General features: G+C 40.9%; 1 protein-coding gene across 9 annotated transcripts in view; it reads left to right on the forward strand.

Moving 5' to 3' along the window:
* LOC102400060 (zona pellucida binding protein) overlaps positions 1 to 12,327 on the forward strand; it is a 197,315-nt gene that overhangs the window by 45,541 nt on the left and 139,447 nt on the right. For 8 of the 9 annotated variants that reach the window (XM_044946409.2, XM_044946407.2, XM_025290807.3 and 5 more), the window contains one exon: positions 323 to 541. The exons of the other annotated variant lie outside the window; for it this stretch is intronic. In XM_044946409.2, the coding sequence (XP_044802344.2) occupies positions 323 to 541 (219 nt within the window). The remainder of the gene's footprint in view (positions 1 to 322; positions 542 to 12,327) is intronic. 9 annotated transcript variants of the gene reach the window in all.

Here is a 12,327-nt window from a genome sequence, read left to right on the forward strand (position 1 = left end):
ATACAGCTATATATAAAAACATACACAGTTGACAGTGTGGGTCCAATCATACATGGATACTTTCAGCAGCAACCATGATCCACATCCTGGGATGCAGAGCCCAGGATACAGAGAAACAGGTAAGGAGGACTGACTATAAATTACACGTGGATTTTCAACTGTGACTGGCGAGGGGGTGTTGGCATTCCTAACCCTGTGTTGTGTTGTTCAAGGCTTAACTGTATTATGAATTTTTTCAAAATAATAATTTGTCTTGAAGAGTTGAGATGTATTTGAATTGCTTAAATAACCGTCACCGTGTTCTCTGTTTAATTTTTTGCAGCTTATCGTGAGCCGCATTATTATTACCAGTTCACAGCTCGATATCATGCAGCTCCCTGCAACAGTATCTATAATATTTCTTTTGAGAAGAAACTTCTTCAGATTTTAAGCAAACTTGTTCTTGACCTTTCATGTGAAGTTTCCTTACTTAAGTCTGAATGTCATCGTGTTAAAATGCAAAGAGCTGGTTTGCAAAATGAATTGTTTTTTACATTTTCAGGTAAGTATATGCAATTCTTTAAGGAAAACGAAGTTAGAATGTGAACTAATTCTAGAGCTGTGTTGTGAATTACCAGAAGCGTTTTTAGAATGTAAATACTATAGATCTGAATGTTTCATATTCTTCACTTTCACATCTTAGTTCTAATAGCCCTCAAATAAATTTCTGTTAATTCATATACTTAATGAAAAGTTTGGATTCCCAAATAATTTAAACATTGCTATCATAATTTACTACAGAATAGAATTTAATGTAAGGAATATCTATCATGGTATTTAGCTACCAAGATTTAATTTGTAAAACCATGTAATTATATAATAAATAGGTTAATAGTGTAGACCAGAGAGACCGTTCTAACAACTTAGCATGTTTTTCCTAATAGTGCAGAGTAAAAGCCCAATATTTTCTGGAAAACCAAGAATTGGTCTTCATATCTGAGGCCTTAGGTTTATAAAGGGTCTGTTTATGAGTTAGCATTTAGGAATAGCCATGCATATGTTTTTAATGAGTCCCGGTGGCAATCTCAGTGTGCTGTTTGCTGTTTCCTTTCTTTCTTCCTTACTCTCTGTCCTTGATTATCTGTTTTTGGTGTTTGATTGCACTTACCATTTCTCTGATATTCCCTTTGCCTTTTCTTGGTACATCTAGAATTGAATGATTAGATATGAGTGAGAGATGTGAGACTTTCAGGGAAAAGAGTAAGTTGGGTTCAACACCATTTTCCAGTCTTTTGTCTTCTTTACTCATTTTTTCTTCTGCCAAAAAACTTGGAGAGTTGTTTTCCAGTATCTGAGGCAAACTATGAAAGACGAATTATGAAAGATGCTTTCCTTAGCTCATCACAGACCCACTGTTAGCATTTCTAAGAGTTATGAGGTATTTGTACCTGGTGTGTTTAATAAATGCTATCAGTAGGTATTTAATATTTATTTTTATATTTTTAATTGGAGGATAATTTCTTTATAATGTTGTGGTGGTCTCTACCGTACACCAACGTAAATCAGCCATAATTACACACACACACACACACACACACACACACACATACATTATATATATATATCTATCTCCCCTCCCTCTTGCGCCTCCCCTCCATTCCAGCACTCTAGGTCATCACCAAGTGCCGGACTAGGCTCCCTTTTTAGCTCGCTGCTAGTTATCTGTTTTACAGGTGATAGTGTATATATGGGAACTTCCCTGGTGGCTCAGTGGTAAAGAATCCGCCTGCCAGTGCAGGAGACACAAGAGCACGGGTTTGATTCTTATTTTGGGAAGATGAGCTGGAGAAGGAAATGGCAGCCCACTCCAGTATTCTTGCCTGGAAAAGCCCATGGACATGTCAGTGCTACCTTCTCAATTTGTCCACCAGTCCATTCTCTACGTCTGTATCTCTCTTTCTTCTCTAAATAGGGTCATTTGTACTATTTTTCTAGATTCCATATATGTGCATTAATAAACAATACTTGTTTTTCCCTTTCTGACACTATACCAGGCTCTAGTTTCATCCACCTCACTATATCTGACTCAAATTGTTCCTTTTTATGGCTAATATTCCATGGTATACATGTAGCACAACTTCTTTATTCATTCACCTGTTGATGAACATCTAGGTTGCTTCCATGTCCTGGCTATTATGTGCTGCAGTGAACGTTGGGGTACATGTGTCATTTTGAATTTTTGTTGTCTCAAGGTATATACCCAGTACTGGGATTGCTGGATCATACAGTAGTTTTATTCCTAGTTTGCTAAGAAATCTCCATACCGCTCTCCATAGTGACTGTACCGATTTACATTCCCACCAACAGTGCAGTAGGGTTCCCTTTTATCCACATCTTCTCCAGCATTTACTGTTTGTAGATTTTTTTGATGATGTCCATTCTGACTGGTATGAAGTAATAAACTCATTGTAGTTATGATTTGCATTTTTCTAATAATGAGCAGTGTTGAGTACCTTTTCATATGTTTTTTTGTCCATCTGCATATTATCTTTGGAGAAATGTCTGTTTTGGTCTTCTGCCCATTTTTTCATTGGACTGTTTGTTTTTCTGATATTGAGCTGTATGAGCTGCTTATAATAACTTGGAGATTAATCCTTTGTCAATTGCTTCATTTGCAATTATTTTTTACCACTATGGGAGTTATATTTTCCTTTTGTTTATTGTTTCCTTTGCTGTGCAAAAGCTTTTAAATTTAATTAGATCCCATTTGTTTATTTTTGTTTTTATTTCCATTACTCTAGGAGGTGGGTCAAAGAAGATCTTGCTGTGATTTATGTCAAAGAGGTATTGCCTAAGTTTTCCTCTATAGAGCTTTATACTTTCTGTCTTTACATTTAAGTCTTTAAATCCATTCTGAGTTTATTTTTGTGTATGATGTTAGGAAGCATTCTAATGGCATTCTTTTACATGTAGCTGTCCAGTTTTCCCAGAACCACTTATTGAAGAGCCTGTCTTTTCTCCATTGTATATTCTCACCTCCTTTGTCAAAGATAAGGTGCCCATAGGTGCATGGGCACCTTAACTTTGGGCTTTCTATCTTGTTCCATTGGTCTATATTTCTGTTTTTGTGCCAGTACCGTACTATCTTGATGAGTGTAGCTTTGTAATATAGTCTGAAGTCAGAAAGAGTGATTCCTCTAGCTGTTTTTCTTTCTCAGAATTGCTTTGACTCTTTGGGTCTTTTTGTATATCCATACAAATTGTGGAATTTTTTTATTTTACTTCTGTGAAAAATGCCATTGCTAGTTATATAGAGATTGCATTGAATCTGTAGATTGCTTTGAGGAGTCCTTCCATGCCTGGGATAAACTCCACTTGATTCATGGTGTGTGATCTTTTTAATGTGTTTTTGGAGTCTGCTAGAATTTTGTTGAGGACTTTTGTGTGTATGTTCATCAATGATATTGACCTGTAATTTTCTTTTCTGTGGTATCATCTTTGTCTGGTTTTGGTATCAGGGTGATGGTGGCCATGTAGAATGACCTTGCTAGTTTTACTTTCTCTGCAATTTTCTGGAATAATTTGAGCAGGATAGGTGTTAGTTCTTTAAATGTTTGGTAGAATTCATTTGTGAAGCCATTTGGCCCTGGGCTTTTGTTTGTTGGAAGATTTTTCACCACAGTTTTGATTTCAGTGGTTGTGATTGCTCTGCTCATATTTTGTTTCTTCCTAGTTCAGTCTTGGAAAGTTGTACTTTAAAGAATTTGTCCATTTCTTCCAGGTTGTCCATTTTCTTGGTAAATTATTGTGTGTAATAGTCTGTTAAGATTCTTTATATTTCTTCATTGTCATAACTTTCCCTTTTTCATTTTTAATTTTATTGATTTGAGTCTTTTCCCTTTTTCTTGATGAGTCTGTCTAATGGTTTGTAAATTTTGTTTATCTTCTCAAAGAACCAGCTTTTAGTTTTATTGATCTTTGCTATTGTCTTTTTCATTCATTTCTGCTCTGTTCTTTATGATTTCTTTCCTTCTTCTAACTTAGAGGTATTTAAAACTTCTTTTTCTAATTGCTTTAGGGGTGAGATTAAGTTGTTTATTTGATGTTTTTCTTGTTTCTTGAGGTAGGCTTCTATTGCTATGGACTTCCTTCTTAGCATTTACATCCCGTAGGTTTTGAGCTGTGTTTTCATTGTCATTTGTTTCTAGGTTTTTTTTTTTTTTTTTTTCCTCTTTGATTCCTTCAATGATCTCTTGGTTATTCAGAAGCGTTTTATTTAGCCTCCATGTGTTTGTATTTTTTACAGTTCTCTTCTTGTATTTAATATCTAATTTTATAGCATTGTGCTCAGAAAAAAATGCTTGAATCAGTTTTTTTTTTTTTTTAATTTACCAAAGGTTGATTACTAACCTAAGATGTGATCTATCCTGGGTTCCATGTGCACTTGAGAAAAAATGAATTCCGTTGTTTTTGGATGAAATATCCTGGAGATATCAATTAGGTCCATCTGGTCCAATGTGTCATTTAAGGCTTGTATTTCTTTTTAATTTTCTATCTGGATTATCTGTCCATTGGTGTGAGTGGGGTGTCTAAAGTCATCTAGTATTATTGTGTTACAGTCAATTTCCCTTTGTATCAGATCAGATCAGTCGCTCAGTCGTGTCTGACTCTTTGCGACCCCATGAATCGCAGCACGCCAGGCCTCCCTGTCCATCACCAACTCCCAGAGTTCATTCACTGAGACTCATGTCCATCGAGTCAGTGATGCCATCCAGCCATCTCATCCTCTGTCATCCCCTTCTCCTCCTGCCCCCAATCCCTCCCAGCATCAGAGTCTTTTCCAATGAGTCAACTCTTCGCTGAGGTGGCCAAAGGACTGGAGTCTCAGCTTTAGCATCATTCCTTCCAAAGAAATCCCAGGGCTGATCTCCTTCAGAATGGACTGGTTGGATCTCCTTGCAGTCCAAGGGACTCTCAAGAGTCTTCTCCAACACCGCAGTTCAAAAGCATCAACTCTTCGGCGCTCAGCCTTCTTCACAGTCCAACTCTCACATCCATGCATGACCACAGGAAAAACCATAGCCTTGATTAGACGAACCTTTGTTGGCAAAGTAATGTCTCTGCTTTTGAATACGCTGTCTAGGTTGGTCATAACTTTCCTTCCAAGGAGTAAGCGTCTTTTAATTTCATGGCTGCAGTCATCATCTGTAGTGATTTTGGAGCCCAAAAAAATAAAGTCTGACACTGTTTCCACTGTTTCCCCATGTATTTCCCATGAAGTGGTGGGACCGGATGCCATGATCTTCGTTTTCTGAATGTTGAGCTTTAAGCCAACTTTTTCACTCTCCACTTTCACTTTCATCAAGAGGCTTTTGAGTTCCTCTTCACTTTCTGCCATAAGGGTGGTGTCATCTGCATATCTGAGGTTATTGATATTTCTCCCGGCAATCTTGATTCCAGCTTGTGTTTCTTCCAGTCCAGCGTTTCTCATGATGTACTCTGCATAGAAGTTAAATAAACAGGGTGACAATATACAGCCTTGACGAACTCCTTTTCCTATTTGGAACCAGTCTGTTGTTCCATGTCCAGTTCTAACTGTTGCTTCCTGACCTGCATACAAATTTCTCAAGAGGCAGATCAGGTGGTCTGGTATTCCCATCTCTTGAAGAATTTGCCACAGTTTATTGTGATCCACACAGTCAAAGGCTTTGGCATAGTCAATAAAGCAGAAATAGATGTTTTTCTGGCACTCTCTTGCTTTTTCCATGATCCAGCAGATGTTGGCAATTTGATCTCTGGTTCCGCTGCCTTTTCTAAAACCAGCTAGAGCATCAGGAAGTTCATGGTTCACATATTGCTGAAGCCTGGCTTGGAGAATTTTAAGCATTACTTTACTAGCATGTGAGATGAGTGCAATTGTGCAGTAGTTTGAGCATTCTTTGGCATTGCCTTTCTTTGGGATTGGAATGAAAACGGACCTTTTCCAGTACTGTGGCCATTGCTGAGTTTTCCACATTTGCTGGCATATTGAGTGCAGCACTTTCACAGCATCATCTTTCAGGATTTGGAATAGCTCAACTGGAATTCCATCACCTCCACTAGCTTTGTTCGTAGTGATGCTTACTAAGGTCCACTTGACTTCACATTCCAGGATGTCTGGCTCTAGGTCAGTGATCACACCATTGTGATTATCTGGGTCGTGAAGATCTTTTTTGTACAGTTCCTCTGTGTATTCTTGCCATCTCTTCTTAATATCTTCTGCTTCTCTTAGGTCCATACCATTTCTGTCCTTTATCGAGCTCATCTTTGCATGAAATGTTCCTTTGGTATCTCTGATTTTCTTGAAGAGATCCCTAGTCTTGCCCATTCTGTTGTTTTCCTCTATTTCTTTGCATTGATCGCTGAAGAAGGCTTTCTTATCTCTTCTTGCTATTCTTTGGAACTCTGCATTCAGATGTTTATATCTTTCCTTTTCTCCTTTGCTTTTTGCTTCTCTTCTTTTCACAGCTATTTGTAAGGCCTCCCCAGACAGCCATTTTGCTTTTTTGCATTTCTTTTCTATGGGAATGGTCTTGATCCCTGTCTCCTGTACAGTGTCACGAACCTCATTCCATAGTTCATCAGGCACTCTATCTATCAGATCTAGGCCCTTAAATCTATTTCTCACTTCCACTGTATAATCATAAGAGATTTGATTTAGGTCATACCTGAATGGTCTAGTGGTTTTCCCTACTTTCTTCAATTTAAGTCTGAATTTGGCAATAAGGAGTTCATGGTCTGAGCCACAGTCAGCTCCCGGTCTTGTTTTTGCTGACTGTATAGAACTTCTCCATCTTTGGCTGCAAAGAATATAATCAATCTGATTTCGGTGTTGACCATCTGGTGATGTCCATGTATTGAGTCTTCTCTTGTGTTGTTGGAAGAGGGTGTTTGTTAGGACCAGTGCATTTTCTTTGCAAAACTCTATTAGTGTTTGCCCTGCTTCATTCTGTATTCCAAGGCCAAATTTGCCTGTTACTCCAGGTGTTTCTTGACTTCCTACTTTTGCATTCCAGTCCTCTATAATGAAAAGGACATCTTTTTTGGGTGTTAGTTCTAAAAGGTCTTGGAGGTCTTCATAGAACCGTTGAAGTTCAGCTTCTTCAGTGTTACTGGTTGGGGCATAGACTTGGATTACTGTGATATTAAGTGGTTTTCCTTGGAAACTAACAGAGATCATTCTGTCGTTTTTGAGATTGCATCCAAGTACTGCATTTTGGACTCCTTTGTTGACCATGATGGCCACTCCATTTCTTCTGAGGGATTCCTGTCTGCAGTAGTAGATATAATGGTCATCTGAGTTAAATTCACCCATTCCAGTCCATTTCAGTTCGCTGCTTCCTAGAATGTCGACATTCACTCTTGCCATCTCTTGTTTGACCACTTCCAATTTGCCTTGATTCATGGACCTGACATTCCAGGTTCCTATGCAATATTGCTCTTTACATCATCGGACCTTGCTTCTATCACCAGTCACATCCACAGCTGGGTATTGTTTTTGCTTTGGCTCCATCCCTTCATTCTTTGTGGAGTTATTTCTCCACTGATCTCCAGTAGCACATTGGGCACCTACTGACCTGGGAAGTTTCTCTTTCAGTATCCTATCATTTTGCCTTTTCATACTGTTCATGGGGTTCTCAAGGCAAGAATACTGAAGTGGTTTGCCATTCCCTTCTCCAGTGGACCACATTCTGTCAAATCTCTCCACCATGACCCGCCCGTCTTGGGTTGCCCCACAGGCATGGCTTAGTTTCATTGAATTAGACAAGGCTGTGGTCCTAGTGTGATTAGATTGAATAGTTTTCTGTGAGTATGGTTTCAGTGTTTGCCTTGCATATTGAGCTATTCATATGCTGAGTGCATATATATTTATAATTGTATTAACTTCTTGGATTGATTCCTTGATCATTATGTCATGCCCTTCCTTGTCTCCTGTAATGGTCTTTAAAGTCTGTTTTATCTGAGTATTGCTACTCCCAGTTTCTTTTGATTTCCATTTGCATGTTTTATTTTTTTCCAGCCACTCTCTTTCAGTCTGTATGTGTCCCTACAAACAAAAAAAGAATGGACAAACCCTCAAGACAAATGATGAGGGCAATACACTCAGACAGGAACAGCCAAAGAAACACTCACAGAGAGAACAGAAGAGAGAAAAAGATTTAAAAAGAATGAAAACAGGAACCATAAAAGAAGAGAAAAGTCAATCCAATAAACAAGCTTAGAAGTAAAAACATATACTAAAAACTAGACTGGCAAACTACAAAACCAAAATCATGGATAAAAATGCAATATGATGAAAAAGTATTGAAAAATTAGATGAAAGTAAAATAAAAATATTTAAAATAAAAGCATTTAAAAAAGCAACAAGTATAAAAATAAGAAATTAAAGGAATAACAAAAAAAGAACAATAATAGAACAAGACCAAAAAAGACCAAAAATATATATGTAGAGATAGTGGTTCAGTTCAGTTCAGTCACTCAGTCGTGTCCGACTCTTTGCGACCCCATGAATCGCAGCATGCCAGGCCTCCCTGTAGATCACCAAATTCCGGAGTTCACTCAGACTCACGTCCATTGAGTCAGTGATGCCATCCAGCTCTCTCATCCTCTGTCGTCCCCTTCTCCTCTTGCCCCCAATCCCTCGCAGCATCAGAGTCTTTTCCAGTGAGTCAACTCTTCGCATGAGGTGGCCAACGTACTGGAGTTTCAGCTTTAGCATCATTCCTTCCAAAGAAATCCCAGGGCTGATCTCCTTCAGAATGGACTGGTTGTGCTAGTAAGAGGAATATCCTCCTGTGTTCTCCATTGTACTCACCACACAGTGACCTCCAGCCAATCTCCCTATTCAGAAAGTTCTCCAATATTTCTGGGAAGATCTCTGGACCTGCTCTTGGCATTATGGTTCAGCTCATACTCAGATCTGGCCTTAGTCCAGCTTGTACTTGCTACCAAAGTCCACAGTTACCCCCAAAGTTCACAGTCTCAAGCAAATTGCAGGGATTTAATCTATTGCACCTGCAGCTGCAGGAGCCATTTCCCATCCTCTTCCCTGGTCACACACCCTGTAGTCTGTTTTGGTTTTAGCGCTGCCTCTGCTTGTAGGCTTCCCTTCAGTGTCTGTTCCCCACCCAGATAAGAGTAAGAGACAGTGGTAGCTTATTAGGGCTCACTTGCTTAGTCAGGCTGGGGAGAGGGAGAGGTATGGTGGACACAGTTGGGGTGTGTGGGGAGTGCCTACTGTGGCTGAGGCCTGTGGGAAGCTGCCACAGTCTGAGTCAGGTTTTGTGCTCCCCCAGGTGTTGATCTTGGAATGTGGGTCTCAGCAGAGTCAAGCTACCTAGGCTCCCAGGAAAGGGTGGACAGGGACTTACACCTGCTCACAACTTGGTGGCGGCTGTGATCTCTTGGGTCAGGACTGGAGCAGCATCTTGTCCCCTGCTTCTGGCATTCATGCAGGCTTTGGCAGAGCCAAGCAGCCTGGCTCTGGGATCGCAAACTGCAGTTATGGCTAGTCCTGCCTAGGGTGGTGGCCAGCCAGTGTATCTACCTCTGGGGTCATAACCCTTGGTTCATCCCAGCTATGGTACTTGTTAAGGCTGTGTCCTGCAATCTGTGTGCATGTGGAGTCAGAAACTCTCTGCAGCAGTGCTCTCTTGCCTCTCTGGTAGGCCCAGGCTTTCCCTGGTTTTCCTCAGCTTTGTCATACTAGCCGCCTCAGAGTACCTTTATGGCAGTCAGCCCCAGTCTTCTCCCTGGGGTCTAACCTGTGAAGTCTTAGTCTCAGCACCCAGAACCCGCTTGCCACAGCAGGCACGGAAACAAGCATTTCAGGCTGGGGATTGCTGGTTGGCACTGATCTCTGTGGTGAATTCTCTCCATTTTGCCTCCTGAGCATGTGCTGCTGTGCTCCTCTCTGAGGTTGCAAGGCTCCCCACTTTCTCTGCTCAAGAGGGGTTCCTGAGTGAGCAGAAACTTTTCCTTCTTTACAGCTCCCTTCCCAAGATGCAGATCCCATCCCAAATTCTGTTGTCTCTCTCTCTCTCTTTTTTTTTCCTTACATCTTTTGCCCTTCTTCATTCTATGGAGGTTAGCTTGCCTTTTTGGAAGTCTAGGGTCTTCTGCCAGCACTTAATAGGTGTTCTATAGGAGCTGTTCCCGGAGAAGGCAATGGTAATCCGCTTCAGTACTCTTACCTGGGAAATCCCACGGATGGAGGAGCCTGGTAGGCTACAGTCCATGGGGGCTCGAAGAGTGGGACACAACTGAGCGACTTCACTTTCACTTTTCACTTTCACGCACTGGAGAAGGACATGGCGCCCCACTCCAGTATTCTTGCCTGGAAAATCCCAGGGATGGGAGCCTGGTGGGCTGCCATCTATGGGGTCCCACAGAGTCAGACACGACTGAAGTGACTTAGCAGCAGCAGCAGCAGCAGCAGGAGCTGTTCCAGGTGTATTTTAGATGTGTTCATGGGCAAGAAGGTGATTTATTTCTGCAGTAATGAACTTTAAAAATCTATTCTTTTCAGTTCAGTCACTCAGTCATGTCCGACTCTGCGACCCCATGAATCGCAGCACGCCAGGCTTCCCTGTCCATTACCAACTCTCAGAGTTTACCCAAACTCATGTCCATCGAGTCAGCAATGCCATCCAGCCATCTCATCCTCTGTTGTCTCCTTCTCCTCCTACCCACAATCTTTCCCAGCATCAGGGTCTTTTCCAGTGAGTCAACTCTTTGCATGAGGTGGCCAAAGTATTGGCATTTCAGCTTCAGCATCAGTCCTTCCAATGAACACCCAGGACTGATTTCCTTTAGGATGAACTGGTTGGATCTCCTTGCAGTCCAAGGTACTCTCAAGAGTCTTCTCCAATATCACAGTTCAAAAGCATCAATTCTTCGGCACTCAACTTTCTTCACAGTCCAACTCTCACATCCATACATGACTACTGGAAAAACCATAACCTTGACTAGACGGACCTTTGTTGGCAAAGTAATGTCTCTGCTTTTGAATATGGTATCTAGGTTGGTCATAACTTTCCTTCCAAGGAGTAAGCGTCTTTTAATTTCATGGCTGCAGTCACCATCTGCAGTGATTCTGGAGCCCAGAAAAATAAAGTCAGCCACTGTTTCTACTGTTTCCCCATCTATTTCCCATGAAGTGATGGGGCCAGATGCCATGATCTTCGTTTTCTGAATGTTGAGCTTTAAGCCAACATTTTCACTCTGCTCTTTCACTTTCATCAAGAGGCTTTTTAGTTCCTCTTCACTTTCTGCCATAAGGGTGGCATCATCTGCATATCTGAGGTTTTTGATATTTCTCCCCACAATCTTAATTCCAGCTTGTGCTTCTTCCAGCCCAGCATTTCTCATGATGTACTCTGCATATGTTAAATAAGCAGGGTGACAATATACAGCCTTGACGTACTCCTTTTCCTATTAGGAACCAGTCTGTTGTTCCATGTCCAGTTCTAGCTATTGCTTCCTGACCTGCATACAGATTTCTCAAGAGCCATGTCAGGTGGTCTGGTATTCCCATCTCTTGAAGAATTTTCCACAGTTTATTGTGATCCACAGAAAGGCTCTGACATAGTCAATAAAACAGAAATAGATGTTTTTCTGGAAATCTCTTGCCTTTTCGATGATCCAGTGGATGTTGGCAATTTGAACTCTGGTTCCTCTGCCTTTTCTAAAACCAGCTTGAATATCTGGAAGTTCACGGTTCACGTATTGCTAAAGCCTGGCATGGAGAATTTTGAGCATTACTTTACTAGTGTGTGAGATGAGTGCAATTGTGCAGTAGTTTGAGCATTCTTTGGCATTGCCTTTTTTTGGGATTGGAATGAAAACTGACCTTTTCCAGTCCTGTGGCCACTGCTGAGTTTTCCAAATTTGCTGGCATATTGAGTGCAGCACTTTCACAGCATCATCTTTCAGGATTTGCAATAGCTGAACTGGAATTCTATCACCTCCACTAGCTTTGTTTATAGTGATGCTTTCTAAGGCATCACTCTTTTAGCAACATTAATACAGTATTATTCCCTGGTGGCTCAGTTGGTAAAGAAACTGCCAGCAGTTCAGGAGACTCAGGTTCCATCCCTGGGTTGAGAAGATCCCTTGGAGAAGGAAATGGCAATCCACTCTGGTATTCTTCCCTGGGAAAGCCCATGGACAGAGGAGGCTGCCGTTCTACAGTCCATGGTATTGCAAGAGAAGGACAGGACTTAGCGACTAAACCACCACTGTTATTAACTCTGATCACCATGCTCTACATCAGGGGTTCCCAACCCCAAACCCCTTGTCTTGTTAGGA

The sequence above is a fragment of the Bubalus bubalis genome, chromosome 8, assembly GCF_019923935.1.
Source record: "Bubalus bubalis isolate 160015118507 breed Murrah chromosome 8, NDDB_SH_1, whole genome shotgun sequence".
NCBI classification, from domain to species: domain Eukaryota; kingdom Metazoa; phylum Chordata; class Mammalia; order Artiodactyla; family Bovidae; genus Bubalus; species Bubalus bubalis.